The following is a 20,561-nucleotide window of genomic DNA, read 5'->3' on the forward strand; positions in this document are numbered from 1 at the left end:
AGCGGGGCTTTGAACTTGACTGGTCATCAATTTGTCCTCATTAGCAGGCAGGGAACTTGAAACGGTCCCGATGGGAGGACCAAATTTTGCAAGTGGTAAAGCATAACAGTGATGCCAGAAATTAATAGCAAAATCAAGCGGCTAAATATGTTGAACAAAACACATCCGCGTTCCCTAATTGTCTCCGTACATTTCCAGGGTACACGGTGCCTCACAAGGCATAGGGGCGTTGTTAGCATCTTTCTGTGGTGAAGTTGTCACCGCCGTGATCGGCTACCTGTACGTTGAACATAAAAGAGTAAGTATAGTATTTTTTCGCTATGATAACCTAGGCAGTACTCAACGAGATGTTCTGCAAGGGAAAATTACCTTTTCACCAACAACAACTTCTTTACTGTCATGTCTGTAAAAGAAAGGTCATCATAAACCAGTGGATGAAACAGTACAATGAATTATCCCAGAGGTTGCTTTATTCGTTAAAGGATAAGTACAGGCCGATACAGAAAAAACATGACCCCATTTCTTCAATCAAGGCTGGCCGAGCGGTGTTTCTTCGGACATGTGACCTTGTGTGTGTGCATACGTGTGTCATTTTGTGTGCGTGTACTTTTGTGTATGTATACTTTTTTCTGTTTTGTCGTGTTATATGTGCATAATATTATATATATATATATATATATATATATATATATATATATATATATGCCCTATAGTTGAATGTTACAATATTATAAATTACACATAAAAACAAATGTATAACTTAAAAAGAAAAGCAGATCAGCTTAAATATATATATATATATATATATATATATATATATATATATATATATATATATATATATGTATATATATATATATATATATATATATATTATATATATATATATATGTATATATAATTTTTCTCAAGTTTATCTTATGATATATGTTGTGCGAGGATTGTCCTTTTTCAGCAACGAAATATTTAGAAATTGATCTTAAATTTTATATAGCCTCAAGCATAAAATAGAAAAAATTGACATATTCGTTAGAAATCAATTTTATTGCGCGGTATTTCTTCCATCACCAGAAAAAGAATGGCGCAGAAGAAGAAATGATTCCCATGGAGAACGTTGTAGACAAAGATATCCACAAGACAAAAATGTTACAGAATGAAGAGTAAAGTGTCAGCATTCATTTGACAACTACACCTAAGAGATGTCGACGTTTAATTGATGATGCTCCCTTAAAGGGAACTTCAGTTTTCAAATGCTCAGATGTACGAAAGTCCATGTAATTTAGAAGATGGTGCAACGAATGTTCTTGAAACGCATCGTTTGCGTATTTTTTTTTCATGCAAAAAATGATATGCTGAAAAGTATTCTAATCATGTGTGTTCAAATCAGGGATGGTGAATTCAAGGGAATTTACACAAACTTCTTTCATTATTGTTATGCAATACACACAATTATATTTTATTTACTTTGGTCACAATGAAGGATTTCCCATTTACAAGCGCAAATCGGGAGAAATGGCGCACTAAGGTTTGTAACCTTCCAAGGGGTCCTCTAAACAACAATCAATAGTTATCTCTTTGATCGATATCAAGTTAACGGTCGAATCATCCACCACAATCACCGAAAGAAATGTAGAGAATGCACTGGTAATATACAGAATTTCACATTGCGTTTAAGTCTGAGCTATTTCCCTACGACAATGGTTATAAGAGTTCACCTAAACCACAGAGTAATATCAGACTGTCTATGATATTACTCTGTGCCTAAACGTGGTTATACATCAACGATCATTGAGAGTGATCGCTATAATAATTTGCATAAATAATACTTATTGATACAATATGTATAAATGAATGTTATTATTCACTATTCATATATTAAATGAGGTATAAACACCACAGATACAGATGGTCTTTGCGTGGTCTGTCTCTTGTAAATGCACTGTAGATCAGTAAACGGAGAATGAAAGGCTCAGTCGTCCCTGTAATTAACAACAAAAAGCAACCTGAATCAAACAAAAACGCAAAATTGTCAAATTGTGACATGATCAATGACTGCAACTTAGTTGCAGGCAAAAAAAGTCAGTTATGCTTGAGTCTTTTAAATGCATTCATAATTCATACAGTCAAAATTTATAGCCGGATTAAATAAGCTTATTACTGATAATGTCATTGTAGCATAGGTCAACACTCACATGCTAAAAGTATGTTTGTCTTTCAATACTTGGAAAACTTAAAATCCTCTGATTGATCACACACATATTTGTCTTCTATATTGGCTGACAATAACAAAAGAAATACAGCCAGCTTGCTTTCCCTTTGCATAGATGAATGGTGACATGGTACAGTAAGCCTTACTTTGAACAAACTAACATCGTTTTTACGCTTAAGGTAGAACGCGCCTCTGGCACAGATATTCGGACCCTCTAACTTTCACAATTCTGTTCTGATCTGCCACTTGTGGGGGCTCATTTGGAACTTTCAAAATGAGCCCCAGTTAGTGGTCGATTAGAAAAGAATTGAAAACGTTTGAGAGTCCGAATATCTGTCTTCGGGGCGCATTCTACCTTATAACACTTGAAAACTTACGGCACGATTATAAGAATTGATATATGCATTTGCACGCATAAAGTCACTTCAACTATACCTTCTCGTGTCGGTGGTCATCAGTGGAGTCCTTTCATCTACTGCACGTCTCTTTTCCTTGTGAGTGGAAGAAACGCAATACAATCAAGTTAACAACTCACGCACGTCTTTTTATAGGATAAGTTTGTGATGCTTGAAGAGTAAGGCCGAAACTCAGAATATCTCCCGTGAAAAAAGGACACCGGTCGTGCAAACACAATGCGTAGACCCTCGAGCATAGACACACCCTATACACGGACACAGACATACATACAACAATTATAATGCATTAAACGTTACAGTATCCTGGCGCGTGTATATACATATATATATATATATATATATATATATATATATATATATATATATATATATATATATATATATATATATATATATATATATATATATATATATATATATATATATATATATAAAACACATATTACTTAAAGTATGAAGTAATTGTATATGATATACAGATATATACAGATATAACTACTTTGTACATGAGGTGATTTGTGGTATTATTATTTGCGAGCCATGATTCTGACATACATTCCCATTTGCTTCCCAAAGTTTGGCAATCAGCTCTGAGCTCTCTAAGATTTTTTCAACCAGTTTTATGGTTTAATTAATGTTTTTATTTGTCGGTTGAACGGAGACATGTTTTAAAACAGTTGTCAAAAAGTTGCCAAAAACAATTCATTGTGCATTATTTGCAGAATTTTTCCCACTTGTTCAAACCCTTCTAATCTACAGATCCATCCCTAAAGTGATATGTTCCACGAAGGGAAAGACGGTATACAGAGAAATTTTGACCAGTTCTCGACAAATCTGCACGAGCGATAGCGAGGGCATATATAGAGTGAACTACAAGTAGTCAAAATCGAGTGGTATACCCGCTGCTGAGATGGCTTATTGCTATCATTTTATAACATTAAATTGAAATTCTGGCGTGAAAGTCAAAATTTGAATTTTCTCAAACTGAGAACTGGTGCCTATTCAAACCGTGCTATATTGTAAATATAGAACGGTTATTTTCGCGTCTCGACCAATCAGATTGCAGTATTTGCCGCATCAATGTAATGATACAATAGTACTGTAAAAACTGTACTTACTCTTTTACGTTTCACATACACATAGCCTATCGCGGCGGTGGCAGCTTCGCCAAATGCTGCCAGCAACGCCCCTACGCCCTGTGAGGCACCGTAGACTCTAGAAGTGTAAAAAACACATTTCGTAAACCCATTATTTCGTAACTTAAAAAAGTTTTTTACGTTACTGGCGTAACCTGTTGCTTGCAAGTACGATAGCCGCAACATACACCATGCTAAACCAGTTACAACTTTTCAGTATCTTTAGTCTGTTTTTAAAATCAGTTTTTTTCTTGTTCTATTCCAAATAATGCCTCATGTTCAACTTATCAACACAAGCGGTAAGTATGCGATATCCGATGTTTATGTTGATGTTAATGTTAGGACTAGAAAACCTCTGGTATCTGTTGTTTACCCACCCATCGGGTCCTTTTCAAGTTTTCTAATTACGGCAACATAATTTTGTCAGACCACCTGTCGAGAAATATGCTTTTTGCGCCAACAGTTTTGTGGAGAGCGCCTGTACGTGTGAGCTCAAAAATCAAACTTAACATAGACTAACCCATTTCTGCATTTAAATCCTTAAAACATTACATTAATACAGTATGTTAGAGCTAGAAAAGACATGGTATTGACACTCACCCGCAGAGAGGTAAGGCTACCAGTGCTAAGATTACCGTAACGATTCGATCCACGGCACTTGGAGCCAAAAACTTGGTTTGTTTGTAAAGTAACAGCCATGACGTCACATATGCCAGTATCGTTACTACAAATGTAATGATAACGGGTGTTAATTTGTAAATTCCTGAGGTCACCAGACTGAAAATCTGGCGGTGTTTATCAATAGTGTGGAACGTTTCGACCTAATTCAAAAACTTAAACTTCAATGAAATTTCTCTATTTTTACATTTTATTAGAGAAAAATGTTAATGGTCGGCAGTTTAAAATATATGTGAGGGTTGTATGTAAAACCATTCTATATGCTTTTACCTTTCTGATTCAGCAAAATAAGACCAAGTCCTAAATCGTCAATCTTGAGTACCTTAAGCAGTTTGCAAGGCCTAAAAGGGTATTTTTGCCACGTGTCTATTTTGCTGCAAAGTCATATTAACTAAACACACTTGCGACAAACAAAGCATGCTAGAGCTCCCAAGACATCTGCGTACTGTCGCATTGGATCCGCATGTTTGAAAAACATAGAGTAAAGTTCAACCTAGAGTTATGCTTCGGAGCGATTTAGCAAAAAAGCGACGACATATCCTGAAACGGAAATCCCTGAGTGCCTCAAGCAGTTGCCTTGGTCTACAAGGATGTGATTATAACAAGGGGTTTCCTGCAAGTTGAATGTCTTTGCGTTTTGTCGTTTTAAATAGGCGTGCAATTGTGCCGTAATTATTCAAACTAAAGCTCCTTAGATATATAATTTTGTCGCAATCGGTCGCTGCGCTGCCTAATTATAGAGAGTTAAGGTTATTTCAATTTTCTGTTACAAGTTTATTCATATGAATTTGTTTTCGTTTTCTGTTTGTTTCTTTTCCAGATGAGCCCATAATGCGGAAGCTAACGTCAAAGAACCTCCACCAGGGGGACATGGGATCTAGCTTATATTAAGAATGTGTGCGTGCACCTCGCAGATATCAAAATGTTGTACATTGGACAAAATATGCCTTTTCGAAAAGCTGAAGAGCATATAGTGATTTTCTTATGATGTAAAACCATTCTTCCACCTGTATCTATAATTTTTTGTCAATAAAACTAGTGCTTCTATACCAGGAATTGCACAGAATGTAAAAATCTTCAGCGGTACTACATACAATTCTGCTAGCCATGTTAGTGTTTTGATAGATACTATAAATACTATTTTTGATCGTCTCCTCTGTATTACTTTTCTTTGTCTTTGTCTTTCTGTCTGTTTGTTTGTTTACTTGTTTGTTTGTTTGCTTACTTTGTTTACTTGTTGTTCGGCCTAAGGACCTTGTGGTTCCGAGAAGAAGAAAGTGCTATAAATTACGGCAATTCTGCGGCTTCAAGACTTGTCCGATACACGCAATTGTCCAAATTTCTATAAGTGACTATTGCAAGATCCATGCAACCATTTTAATATCAGCCAGTTCTTCTGTCAGTAACTGGTGGAAATCCATGTAGGCTCTCGTTCCTACATCGTTGGCTAAAATAAAAGCAGCAAGAATACACTGTCTAAAAGATAATTAAAGATGTAATGTAAATTTTAGATGGAAATTGTGACTACTGGCAAAAGTATGAATGGAACTGTATCTGGCAGCTGTAGATGTCAAGTTTTCGACAAAAATGTCTTTACGTATCTGACAGAAAAAACAAAAATTGCCATTTGCAAAAAATACGTCGCAGATCTGGTCCAGTGATCGCATTTGGCTAAGAAATAATAGCACGTGCTTTTCCGTCAACCTTGCCTCGTGTATTTATAATTTGTCCAACGAATTGAGATAATGTGCATGCGGCTTGGGGCCAAGAGTGTTATATTTCGTGGAGTTCTAGGTGTGTGTAATTTATATTACTCTGTAGAAAAGGATCACCGAAGTTAACATTCTTTCTATCAAAATAAAAATGGACAATGGCGTCCATTGGAAAAAGTCTTGAAGCCGCTGAAATTTTGCCCTATCACACATATAGCACTTTATTCCAACTGATACTGATAAAATACCATCAAATTTTTCAGTCTTCTCTTAGGAAAACAAAATTTTACCTCGGTATTTTGTAATTTCCCTTTTTCAGTGACGATGCGGGCGTATGTGACGTCATGGCTGTTATTCTACAAACAAAGTTTTTGGCTCCAAGTGCCTTGCTCAGAGTGGGTGTTTTGGTCTTGGCTTTGATAGTCCTACCATTTTGTGGGTGAGTGTGATAGTGTGAACCCGCAGTCTACAGTAAAAACCTATTACCTGGTCTTGAGGACTGTGGCGCCCCTTTATTGCCCCGAGGGGCCGTGTGTTACCAGAAACACATCGCTATTCCCCGAGGCCGTAGGCCGAGGGGTATAGCGATGTGTTTCTGGTAACACGGCCACGAGGGGTAATGAACCGGCGCTATAGCCTGAAAAAAGACAAGGTTATGGGTATTTTATAACACACCGCATGCTCATAGTTTTTAATGTATTTTGATATTTTGCACCTCAACAATCCATTGTGTCAAGTTTACTTGGCGATATTTCAACAGCAGTTACTGTTTTATTTGGTACCACTTTCTTTCAAAAATTAAATTGCTTAATTATATCATACCAGTATATTGATGGCGCAAATGCAGCGATCTGATTGGTCGAGACGCGGGTAATTGGCGATATACCACAGCTGGCACACGCGCGAGGTCTCAGCTTGAGCAAAAATCCGTTTTGACCTTCCTCGCCTAAATTTCAATATACTGTTATGATATAATAGCAAAAAAGCACACCCAGCGACGGTATACCATGTGATTTTGACCAGTTCACGACATATATGCGCGAGTGATAGCGAGTGAATATGTGAAGTGAACTGGTCAAAACCTCTTCTTGTACGGTCGCTGGGTGTGCTTTATTGCTTAAATCTTATACAAATACCGAGAACTTATCAATGAAGGGAAAAACGTGACTTTAGCGGATCTTTTTTTCATTCTGTCACCTGCATAAATATGGAATATTTATGTAAATCAAGCTTCATTAATAAACTACACGACGTTTACACTATCAGCATTATCCATACATGCAAGAATTCCTCCTGATCACACTGAAAGAAAATGGAACTTGACTCAAAAATATCGCAAAGGAAGAAGTATTTACGGCCAAATGAAGTATTACAGTTTTTATTCGTCCAAATTCTCCTGTTTTCAAAACGCCCGATCTCGGTTGTGCACATGTTGTGCTTGTTTACACTGAGAGTTTGCCATGTCAACTGGTATGTCTGCAACAGAAAGGTTATCACGCATTGGTACCAGTAGATGAAACATTAGCTGTTGCATTATTCTGGATGAACCATTAGGAACAAATCATGACCTCATGCCTTAAATCGTGGCTAGCTGAGCTGTGTTACTTCGGACAGTTTACTTTAGAAAGTTTGTGTGCATTTTATGTGTGTACTTTTATGAGCGTATACGTTTCTCATTTTTGACGTGTAATGTGTGCATAAGGTAATATATATATATATATATATATATATATATATATATATATATATATATATATATATATATATATATATATATATAATTGCATGAATAATACATATTATAGCCCAAACATCTCAATCTCCACACAGAGATTGAAGCGCAGTGGGGTAGCAGCGCGGCGTGGATAATTCGAACCAAGCTAGAGGGTCTGCGAGTCGCTGACCACGCCCCCCTACTGCTGAGACTCCACAGCTAGGTTATAATTTTCCACGGCGCTACAATCTGTTTAAGGAGATTGCCCAAACATGGGACTATGTGCCCGAGGGTAGGTGACCATTTGCCCGACGCAAGGAGGGCAAATGGTCTCCTGCCTCGAGGGTACATAGTCCCTTGTTTGGGCTATAATGTTTTTATTACATGCCTCTCTTACACACATTTTTCTCTCAAAATATTTAGGTTTATTGGTAAATGATAATCAAATGCTTTAACTTCCATCTTAAACGATAAACCGTTAAAAATGGAACGATTTTTACCATGGAATGGCGCACTGATATATTTAAACTACTGTTATGCTGTTTATCATTTTTTTTCTGTAAAATTTTCAAAAAAACTGGATTTCCTATGCAAAACATGAAATTTCAACATTTCTACATCAAAAAGTTTACAAGTTGAAAATAGTTCCGGTTCAATTTCAGTCCAGTGATGACTATGCGGCCCGCGATGCCATCAACGAGTTACCATCGAATCCTATGGAGCGCGCGACGTTCGATATACGAGGCATGTAATAAAAAAAAAAAAAAAAAAAAAAAAAAAAAAAAAAAAAATATATATATATATATATATATATATATATATATATATATATATATATATATATATATTTAAAAACTATCTACTGTTGTTGACCAATCAGAGTGCTCAATTAAGGGTGTTTTATTTACTCGTAAAGCCTTGGTCTCCAAATTCCAGAAACGAATGACAGCGCCGTAGTAAAGTACTGTCCCATCAAAAGTGAACATGTCATATTCTGTAGACATCTGGTACGTTTTAATATTCAAATTTGGTAACACAGCGGAAACCAGCTGCAACACAAAATCTGCGGTGGTACTACGGCGCGCCAAATGTTTCAAAAATATTTACCGTCATAGAGTAAAAATAAACTGTCAAATTTTCTTTCTAAATAAAGTCTTAAACGTGTATGAATAATAAAGAAAAAAGTCCTTTCGTCCATATCATTGCATTTTATTAATGTACTTTTTCATAAAAATAACATTCCTTTGAAAATATGTGTCACTTAATATTTGAATGTGTCTGTACAGATAAAGATGACGTGCAACCGTCTTTCTCGAATGAAATAAAAATTCGATGGAATCTTACGGAAGAAAATAAACGAGAAAAGTATTATTGCAAAAAAGGGGAGAATGTTATGTAATACTTAATTGTAAAATACTCTTTAAACCTTAATGAGAAGATAAACTGTTCGCAAAAATTTGGAAATACCACACTCCCATACTTATTGACGTACATACACGTGTATTTGATATAAAGGTGCAATGAATGCTGATTATAAGGGAAAAAAGCAAAAAAAAATCAAGCACACACACAAAAAATATTGAAATGCTTAAAAACAAAAACAAAAATAGTACTTTCACTACTACAAAAAACAAAGCGCACAACCATTAGGTCTGACATAAAAAAGAAAGAGAGTCACAACTGAAAAGTCGACCGAGATCGCGCTGGCGTTGAGGCTGAAAAGAAACCAAAACGAGGTCAGTTTGAAAAAAAATCCAAAACGAGGTTACAGAAAAAAAAAAAAAAAAAAAGAGGTTCCAAAAAAAAAAAAAAAGTAGAAAAAAGAGGCCCGTTCGGGAAAATGAAACAGAGTGGAACACCCCACAGAAAAAGCCTAACATGTTCTCAACGTCATGATGTGAGAGTTTAGTGCCATGCCAGAGGGTTTTGGATCATCACAGTCGGATGTTGGACAAGATATTTTGGGTATTTCAGCGATAACTCTCAGCTTCTCAGTCTCTCAGTCTTCAATATCATCTCATGGACGTCCAAGTTACCGACACGTCCCATTCTATATTAAATAGTTACAAGTGGGCAAAACATTCGTGGTGGTTCGTCGGCTGCCAGCGGTCCCCTCGCTCACAGCGTGCCTCAATGTACACTTGAGGTGGTAAGCCAGCGGCCGGCAGTCCCGTCGCTAGTTCAGTACACGCCGGCGACCAGCGATCCCCTCGCTGTACAGTGTAGGGCCGCCTCTCCCAAACCATAGACAGTCTGTGCCCAAACCATGGAGTCCTACCCCAACAAAACGATGGCTAGCCGCTATATAGCCCACGGTTACGTGTGTGATTCGATACATAGCGGCCGCCGTGTGGGTATGTATAGTAAAATTGCATACCACGCAGCGGTCGCTACGTATCGAACCACACGTAACCGTGTTTTTAGACTCAAAACGGAGTGTGGCAAAGGCAAAAAGACTCAGGCTAAAACACTCCGTTTAGATTCGAGGCAACGTTTTCAGTAGTACATGTAGAACGCGAACGCGCCCGACTTGACACTGAACAAGCAGCCGCTAGTTCTCTGAATACTGTCTGTACCTCTTGGTGGCAGGGCTGTGAGTTACCGGCGTTATACGGCATATAGCCTGGCCGTGTAACGCCGGTAACTCACAGCTCTGCCACCCAGAGCTATGTATAGGCTACTGCACAAATATCGTAGCTCCATAGGACTGTGTGGAAATAAAGCTTTCTGCAACGGGGATCGACATGTCGTGTATGTGCCGGTCTAGCCCTGCTAGTACAGTGAGTGTCTGGCGTTGTGTTGGCCGGACACTCTCGCCATAAAATACTCGTAAGGCTTGTGCCGGTCCTGGGGGATCGCGGTCGCATCATAGTGCATGTTTATAGTTACGTCGCGACGCTCGTCTTGTCGAACACGGAAAACGATGCATCGCGATGGACGTTCTCTAAAACACGCGGCAGATGTCTTAAAAACTATTCATTTTTAATGATTTGGGTGATCTTTGAGGATAGACGAGGAATTACCAACAACGAGGTGGTTTATTCACAGGGGAGCCAGGAAGAACAAACAAACAAACAAACAAATAAACAAAAAAAATAAATAAACAAAAAATATACAAACATACAAAGAGGCATACAAATACATAAAGAACAAACAAACATACAGACAAACATAAACAAACAATATCATGAATAAATAAACACACAAACAGATAAACATCTATTCATATTTATATTCTATCTATCTATCTATCTATATCTATCTATCTATCTCTATATATATATCTCTATCTATCTATCTATATATATATATATATATATATATATATATATATATATATATATATATATATATATATATATATATATGTGTGTGTGTGTGTGTGTGTGTGTGTGTGTGTGTGTGTGTGTGTGTGTGTGTGTGTGTTAAAGAGACTGAAATAATTGACTGAACCGCTCATGCCACATATTCTACCACGGCGGTATCACTCTTCCCTATACTCACACTGTCTCAAATTGGCTCAGTTAACTTGACTCTCTGGAACGTACTATTCACTGTTACAGTGTTAATCCGGACGTTCTTTAGGTGATATTGCCCACTTCGCTTTATCAAGTACGGTTTCAAGTAGCCCTGCGTATATATATATCAATCCTCAACAATGTGTAACCGTACTCTCTGTGCCCAAGTTCAGAGGTTGCCATAAAGCCATTATGGTGATAACCGGGAGGGCACATTGTATACATTGTGTGTATATATATATATATATATATATATATATATATATATATATATATATATATATATATATATATATATATATATATATATATATATATATATAATATACAAAAATGGTTTGCTGGCAATACAGGCAAAGTATAGTACTCAATGCATTTCTGCAGGGCGGTAATACTGAGAATCTAGGAACTCCACAAACATGGGAAGTATAATCAAAGCCCACAACAACCAAATACTGCATAAAGACAGGGAACAAGATCGAAGTTGTGCAACTGCCGAAAAAAAGACGATTGTCCACTTTCAGGAAACTGCCTCACCTCTTCAGTAATATACAAAGCCACTGTCACCTCAAACATCAATCAGAAACACTACATTGGACTCACGGACTCAACCTTTAAACAAAGATACACATATCACAAGTACACATTCAAAACACCAAAGCACAGAAATAGCACAGAACTCTCAAAATTCTTATGGAAACTCAAAGACAACAACAGAAACTACGATATCAAATGGTCAATTATCGACAGAGCTCCCCCTATTCAAATAAAACCAAACGCTGCAACCTTTGCATAACAGAAAAGCTCCATATAATTTATTCAGACAGCAAATCAACCCTTAACAAACGAGCAGAATTCCTCTCAAAATGCAGACACCGCAGCAAATTCCTCCTCATTAATAACTGACTTGCCATTGGCCGCAACCGCTTATTTGAATATGCATACTCACCTGCAACACAATATAAACAGTCCCATTCCCGCCAAATCCTCACTCCTGATGATTGCTTAGCGCATGAAACAGCCTGTAGAGTGACAACTATATATATATATATATATATATATATATATATATATATATATATATATATATATATATATATATATATATATACCACATGCCTCTATGTGAGTGCAAATCAGTGCAATTGATTTGAATACGAACATCCGGTGGGTTAGCTGGCCGTTTAACGATGTACTGACCGGTTTCCATGGTTACCATGTTCCACCGAAGCCCTTCGACGTTTTCGACCTCAAAGTAGACGCTTAACGCTAGATGTAAAATATCCATTCGCGCACTGCTATTTTGACTTTCCTTAAAATCTGCTTGATACTGGTCGATAATGGTAAAATTATTTGAAAACACCCTCCACGTAACTAAATGTCTTATAGCAATAACTGTGAAGAGGCATGTAATAAAAATATTATTGTCTAAATGATGGGTTTACGTGCCCTCGCAGCAGGAGACAATTTGCCATTCTGGTGTTGGGGAAAATTGTCACCTGCTCTCGAGCACATAAACCCATATATTTTTTTTCTTCTCATGTTTATCTTGATATATATGTTGTACGAGGATTGTCCTTTTTCATCAACAAAATCTTGAGAAATTCATCTCAAATTTTAAAGAGCCTCAAGCATAAAAACAAGAAAGTGACATATATATGAGAAATTAAAGGGGAAGTTCACCAAGGATGATTTTTACATATGTGCTAGTTTTGTGGTCACTTACCCCGGAAAAGCTATTTTCGCCATTTATTACTCGCAAGATTTTTTACAAAAACCGATAGAAATAGTACAGGAAGTTGCCCATGTAATTCGAATCATGGGAAAAAGCGCCAAGCTTGGAGCTTGCATAATGTAATATGGAAGGGACCATTTTCCCATGGGTATGGCATTGTCCACTCACCCATGCTTAAACCAGGCTGTGCGTATTTACATAACTTTTGTTTATACTGTATCCTTGCATAAACGATGATTCACTAATAATAAACTGTCCACTGTCAGATTTTGTGTTGCTGTTTACTACCGTATCACTGTGAATGGACAATGTGGGGGCCATACCCGTCCGGAGATTATATCTAACCTTACCCTGTCAAAATGAGCAAGCGTTTCCTCTTTAAATGCCCATCATTAGGTAAAACGACTTTCATTTAAAAGCCTTCAAATCAGACTAAAGCACCCGCTGAAATTATGCCTATTTCCAGTTTAATTAACTGTACGTTTCTCTTCATGACTTTTACTGATAATTCAGTGGCTTGCTTGATGAATTAGCCCACTGCTTAGATATAGCAAAATGTGTTTCATCAATTTTAGTAGTCGGTGGGGGGGGACCTTTGTCTATGTCCACCCTTCCGAGCTATTCAAAAGACAAGTGTGAACCAAATTATTTCAAACACGGCATAAGGATACAACATTAATAAACGTAAATTTGTTTTACTTTACGATCAAATATCGCCAGACGGCCATTTTGTTATTTTTCACGTCACGTGCCAGTACTCAAACATGCAGGAACAATATTGTACAATATAGATGTCAATTGCGATATCATTCAATATAGCTACCAGGTTGCCATTTTGTTACGATATTATCCGTAGGCATTACTGGGACATGTCTGACGATTGTGAAACTTGCTACAAAGCAATGAAAGCAATCTTTTGTCGCGGCTCGTTCCAATATGGCTACTTGGTGATCATTCTGTTACGAATTTGTCAGAGATGTCACGTTGTGTCACAATACGATCCAATATGGCTGACGAACAGCCATTTTGTTATGATGATTTTCATGCCAAGAGTCATTACTGGGAAATGTCTAACAGTTTAGCACAAAATTATTGTTCAATGATTTTCATTTGATCGTAAACGATTGTCATGATACGATCCAATATAGCTGATGTGTGATCATTTTCCAAGTCAGGAGCCAATATACAGACATGCCGGAACATATCTCATTTGAAGATGGTATAATGACAGTTTATATAATACACATATGAAGATGTCACTTTGTGTGTTGGCAAGTCCCGATAAGACTTCTGAGCAGCCATTTAGACATTTGTAGTACTGTTTTTCGTATCTGAGCTGATCCATTTCAATAAATCGGCATTCACTGGTCAGACTGTGCTTCTTGTGTGTTTTTTTTTCAAACGCCTTCATATCAAAATAATAAAAATACTGCAACCAAGTCATTGGTATTTGAATACATATTGTTTGCTTTTGTATTAATTCGAACAATGCACTGTCTTAGCTATTAAACAACGGCGCTTATGACTTGACTCTCAGATCCCAAATCATCATCAATTGCACGTTGTCAGTGATTAACCGATCATAGACATCGACTGTACGGTCCAAAAGAGATCTACATTTCTCATAAACAGTTGATCCAGAGGAGACTATGTCATCGATGATGATTAATGCAACTTTAAAACTTATCAAATTAATTAATATGATAGAGGACTACAAACAAGCCTGTGCTCATGTGTTCTTCCAAATCATACCATTTACTACGATGAATACGTCGATCTATATTCAACTTGAAAATTGAGGAATAAAAACGGTCCCCCCTCTACATGGGGTTTTAAGAATTCGTGTCTCACGTTGTGGAAATCGCAACGTCAATCAAATACATTTGAGAAAAATGCTTTTTAAGAATTTTGATTTGCATTTTATTCCTGTTTTTTATAAATACAAATAAAAAGCAACAAGCTAAACCTTTAAGAAACCGTTGATTGATATTATTACTTATTGAAATAATCATATGTTGGCAATTACATTACAGCTTTGTCAAGCCAGTGAATTTTCTGACGTCATTGCCTTGAAATATTTCTGATAATGTATCCGATTATCCAGTGTTGTGGCCCTACATGTTTACATCTACGAATTACCTGGCATTGGCAAAACTATAAAATGATAGCAACAATGTACCTCTCCTTGTCTATGATGGGGTCAAGCAAATTTTGCACTTCTTAATGTACTCGGCTTGGCCTCGTACATTATGTTGTGGAAAGTCACCTTTCATCCATTATGGGCCTGAGGGGCATATTATTGCCTCAATATATTCCATTGCTATTGTTGTACCAACTGAGGTTTCAATCTGAAGATCACAAAATTAAGAGTACGGGGATTTTAAGTTTTACCGTAGGCAGTAGAAGCGAAATCTCGCATCTTTACTGTCTATGGTTTCAGGTAGAATGCGCCTCGGGGACAGACATTGGATGCTCAACTTTTTCAATTCTTTTCTGATCAATCCCTTATGAGGGTTCATTTTGAAGCCCTTGAGTAAGAAAATTTTAACCGTCTTAGGTTTTTTAAAATCGAAAATAAAAATCGAAAATGTTATTTCTTCGATCTCCTTTGACACAAAAGACTGATTCTTTAAACCCCGCCGCACCGACTTTATCCCCCACTTTTCCCAAGTGAATGGTCCAATCTCTTCACATAGGACAAGTAGTTTGTTCCATGAGATTGTATAGAGACATGCACCAAACTAGCTCCTGGAGGCCTATAGCCGGTAACACACAGCACTGCCATGCATACTCTGAGCTTAGTAACTACTGCAGAACATTTTTGTATGGACGAAGTCTGGGTTGAAACCTATACCCGGGAGTGAATCAAATTTCTAGGGAATGAAGTTTTTAGTCTCACGCTTGTTTCTTTTAGACGTGATAAGAAAAAAGTAGAAGTATGTCTCGCCATACTGAAACAGTATCGTACGGCGTATTCTCGCAGTCATGACCAGAGGACCGGGCATACACAAGATGCAGTACCCACAATGTACGCGTCAGTTGCCAAAGTATATTGCTTCAATCTGGCGATCACCTCAATACTAAACGTGACAGTCTGCTGAAGTTTCTTCCTTCACTTTACTCCCTTTTGATATTTTTATGCCAACAATCCATGGGCAAGTAAGTCTACATGGAGGTACAAACGAGACAAAAACAATCCGCTATTTAGCCAATAGTTCACGGTGGGCGAGAGAGACTGTGAATAAATACTGTCGTCGGCAACGACTCCGTGATTGTTGCTGCTTCTAGGCATTTCAAATGCCCTTTCGAAAAATGTACTCTTTTGCAACAAAGAACAAGGTCTGCATGCAAAAGCTGACCATCAAAATGTAACAGCAAACGGCATCGATAGTAAGCTTAGGTGAATCCCGAACACTGCGTCCTTGATCTGGAGCCATAAAAGCAGGACGTGTCACTGTGAGTGTTTTTTCACACGCGGATGCTCACATAGACCACAGACAAACATGGACAGATTCGCAACGGGTATTGTTTAAGGCGTGAAGCGGTTACGTAACCCATCCATGTTCGCCTCGCCTTAGGTTGCTCTCGCCTCTCTTTTCCGAAGAGTGCCGACCATGCATCCTTCGGTAATTTTCGGACTTTCGCCAATTGTTAAGCGAAAGTATGTTCGGCAAAGTTTGTGTTGTTGTTGTCGTGTGGTGCTGAGCGGAATTGACGTGCTGGCGAAAACGTGAGTGTTTTGAGCTTTAGGAAAGTGAGTTTTACCGTTTTAAAAATTCCTCTCATATTTTTATGAATATATAATGAGTGTGTTTGAACCAAATTTGAAAGTCTTTTATCGATACTGTCTGGTTTTACTCAATGGTTTACGGTCAGTCATACCATCTTTTACACTTGCGTCAAAGAAGGACATGTTTATGAAACTGCTGGCGTGTTATGTTTTGATTGGCGTGAAGCAGTGTTTCTGGCCTGAGAGCTCACAAAGTAACTGTGGTTTCTACGCGACTGGCAGTACGATGCCATCTGGTCGTATTTTACGCATAATCTCGTGTAATTATCAACCACCAACAAAGCCTCCAAAAAGTTTAACATCTTTGAAGCTCATTTTAATATGAAAAGCCAATAGTCTACCGAGACGACCATGGAACAAAAGGCATGCAGCATTTCCAGTCTGTCTATACTATTTGTCTGTGCATAGACTAATAGCGGTGAACATCTGAGTTAATGGTCATGACCATTTATTCTTTCTCGCGATAGTTTTATTTATCGTGTCTAAAACCGGGACGGAATATATGCATGGTCACCTATTCATTCAGTATCTTTCAACTTGTCCATCAATAGAAATAGTGTCGCGTATCAAACAAAATTCATGAAAAATGGCCGACTTTGTCCCTTTAAAGCGATACCGAAGGATTCAAAGCGCGCGTTGGTTGCTATCGCTGGCAACGTTCCAAACACGCACTTTTGGACGTGCAAAATCTTACCGTTCCGTTGTTTTCCTGATATTTTAAAATGCTAAAAAAGCTCTCAACTCTCTCAACTGTAAGCAAATTTAGCTGATTCGTGGTAGGATTATTGAAGTCATAGTTGAGAATATAGATAAGTATGCGTTTCTAAAAATTCCGGACCGTTTATGAGATATCGCCGTAAAACCGTTCAAAATTTCACAAAATGACACAGTAGATATTTTCCTGTTCAAAAATCGTTTGTACTTGAACAGATAACCTAATCCATATTAGGAGCTCTAAACAGGTATCTCGTGCGTTATATTCTGAAATTTTGGAAAATTTGGTGCAAATTTGTAGGAGCTGAAACGTTTTAAAATAGAGCCGTGAAAATTTGTATATGTGTGACGTCACTGACCAATCGTCCGACAAACCTGCGTCTTTTGGAATTGTATGGTTCTGTAAATCTTTATTATGCAAAGAAAACCATGAAAACCGCGGCATTTTGATTGATTTTGGAAATTACCCTTGGCAACTGTTGCTTAGCAATTTGAATCCTTCGGTATCGCCTTAAAGGCAGCGATTATTATGACTTAAAAGTGTCCATATGTCTCCAAAATTAAAAATGTCCTTTATAGACTTGGCGTATATTTATATAAACACTACCCCTCCAAACTGTTAATTCTGTCTCCATCCCTAATCTTCTATTTTGATATCCAACTTCAAGTATTCAATAGCAGGAATTAGTATGATTTCAAAAGTGTCGCATTGTAGGATGAGTATTGTCAGACTTGAGTTTAACCCTCTATCGTACTGCACTTTTAGCATTAGGGCATGTTTGAGGTCTTAAGGTAGCATGCGCCTCGAAAGACTTAAACATTTGCTCAAATTTTCCTCAAGGAATATGTTAAACCATTCTCTTTCAAAATCAAGAATAAAAGCGGGGGTTACCGTGCAAAGTTTGGTACGTTACCAAAATTTGCACTTTTGGAACTTATTTAGGGTAATTCAATGGTGAAATAATGTCTGTTTAATGTGCAAATGTAGGCTCATCTGCTTTTTCTTTTACATCCTACACTTATTTTTATGAATAATTTGTAATATTGCAACAGTCAGCTATATGGCGCCTAACAATTTTGTGAAATTTCAAAAATATGAAAATCCAATTATCCCAAATTAGTTCCAATCGTGTTTACAAGAGAAACAAATTACTCAAAATTTACCGATATTTGAAATTCAAAATGGCCGCTTTCCCTGTGTTAACTCTATGGAGAAAAATAAAATATTTGATTTTCGAAAAACTAAGCCAGTGAAAAGTTTTCTTACACCAAGAGCTTCAAAAGGACCCCACAATTGGTAGATAGGAAAAGAATTGAAAAAGTTTGAGAGACATACCAACGCAATAGATTTTGAAACTTTGTCATAAACCTATTTTCTAGAGTCCTTTGAATAAGATATGTCATTTAAAACGTGTAAACCTTGACTGTGTCCTCCATTCTAGCTTCAAAGCGTCGGACCAAAGAGCGAGAGCACCAGCAGGCAAGTAGGGGTCACTGCTTTTAATACATACATTAAACTCTGACCTTTAATGAACTTCGAATGTGCGCCAACACCATTATATACTTCCATTTAAGTCCCGGATCAACATCACATGCTTACCCTCGTCATAACAAGTTGAACGATTCGAAGTTAGGTGGTTCTACGTTGCCATTCATATTTTTGACACTATCTAATTTTCGTAGATATTTTAATGCTTTTATTCCAAAGGATGGCTGGGCTTTGGAGTTACTGGTCATTGGTAAAATACCTTGCACCACTTGCCATGACTATATTCATACGAGACGGCGCTGAACAGGTAAACCATACACACCCTTTCCACACTTGTACTCAGTATGAGGTATAGGATTTCATTTTGTCATCGTTTTGTTGAACGAAGTATTTATACTTGAAAATACCGACATTTTTTTAACCAGATATGAACTGAATGTGTTCACGTGTTGATATCCAGTGAACACTACTTATCTCAAATTCTACCAATTTGTACCTAGACATATTACAAAGGGCAATGCTTTGCATAAAATATGTTTTATTTGCTACAAGAATATGTCAAAATATGAAATAGACTTGTAACAATAAAACTATTGGGATGCAATGGCTGTTACGGTCATGTTTAAAGGGTACCTTAAAGTCAAAGTATTGCGAATCGCATCTGTTTTGTTAAGCGTGTCTCCTTGTAAGTCATCTGCTTAGCTTATATTTTAACATAACATGATTTATAGGGTAACATTGGAAAGTAATTTTATTCTTCTTTCAGATGACAAATTGTAATATGCAATATCTTCCACTGTTTTTATAAAATGTGACCGTGACCAAAACTTACCCCATACTCCAAACTTTAATGAAAATTAATGTCACTGCTTAACTTGCACTTCCATTGATATCCTTTAATTCAAGGAAACAAAACATGTCGCGTACCCAAAGAATCGCGATAAACAAGCTTGCAAACAATAGACGCATTACCATAAAACCCAGACAAGGGTCGGGGCATCGTCATTGTCAACACAAAAGATTGCGTACGCGAATGCGAAAGGCAATTACGTAAAACTTAGTTTTATATACAAAAACTATGTAGTGACGACACAGAACAAATAGCAAACCAAGGAAAGAATCTACACTGCGACTGATGAGAAACCACACGGGTTTCGAAACGCAAGCATCAAAGGGCCACTCTATCAACTTTTAAACACCATAGGTCCGGCTGCGGCTCGCCATAAGCTTTCCCCCACATAAATAAAATATTACCGTACACACAAATCCAAACTTCCCTACATATATCCGAAGCGAAACAAACATTTTGTTAACACAAAATATCGGATAAGAATGTAGGAACACATATCCGAAACGAATCAAAGACAAACTCAACACGAAAACATTTTGGAAAAGTAAGGTGGGGAGCCTCTTTCACATTTTTTACATACGACAGTGGCGCTGTTCATAA

At 37.2% G+C, this 20,561-nt stretch overlaps 3 protein-coding genes across 3 annotated transcripts in view; 2 read left to right on the top strand and 1 right to left on the bottom strand.

Moving 5' to 3' along the window:
* The window catches only part of LOC139143636 (progressive ankylosis protein homolog B-like), a 30,624-nt gene extending 28,490 nt beyond the window's left edge, over positions 1-2,134 (top strand). The window contains exons 12-13 of the mRNA XM_070714131.1: positions 199-298; positions 1,072-2,134. Of these exons, the coding sequence (XP_070570232.1) occupies positions 199-298; positions 1,072-1,164 (193 nt within the window). The 3' untranslated portion in view covers positions 1,165-2,134. The remainder of the gene's footprint in view (positions 1-198; positions 299-1,071) is intronic.
* The window catches only part of LOC139143637 (progressive ankylosis protein homolog B-like), an 89,073-nt gene continuing 69,543 nt past the window's right edge, over positions 1,032-20,561 (bottom strand). Inside the window, exon 14 of the transcript XR_011554646.1 lies at positions 1,032-1,715. The gene's annotated coding sequence lies outside the window, so the exon portion shown is untranslated. The remainder of the gene's footprint in view (positions 1,716-20,561) is intronic.
* Positions 19,230-20,561, top strand: part of LOC139143639 (progressive ankylosis protein homolog B-like) — a 55,341-nt gene continuing 54,009 nt past the window's right edge. The window contains exon 1 of the mRNA XM_070714134.1: positions 19,230-19,418. The gene's annotated coding sequence lies outside the window, so the exon portion shown is untranslated. The remainder of the gene's footprint in view (positions 19,419-20,561) is intronic.

The sequence above is a fragment of the Ptychodera flava genome, chromosome 11 (assembly GCF_041260155.1).
Source record: "Ptychodera flava strain L36383 chromosome 11, AS_Pfla_20210202, whole genome shotgun sequence".
NCBI lineage: Eukaryota > Metazoa > Hemichordata > Enteropneusta > Ptychoderidae > Ptychodera > Ptychodera flava.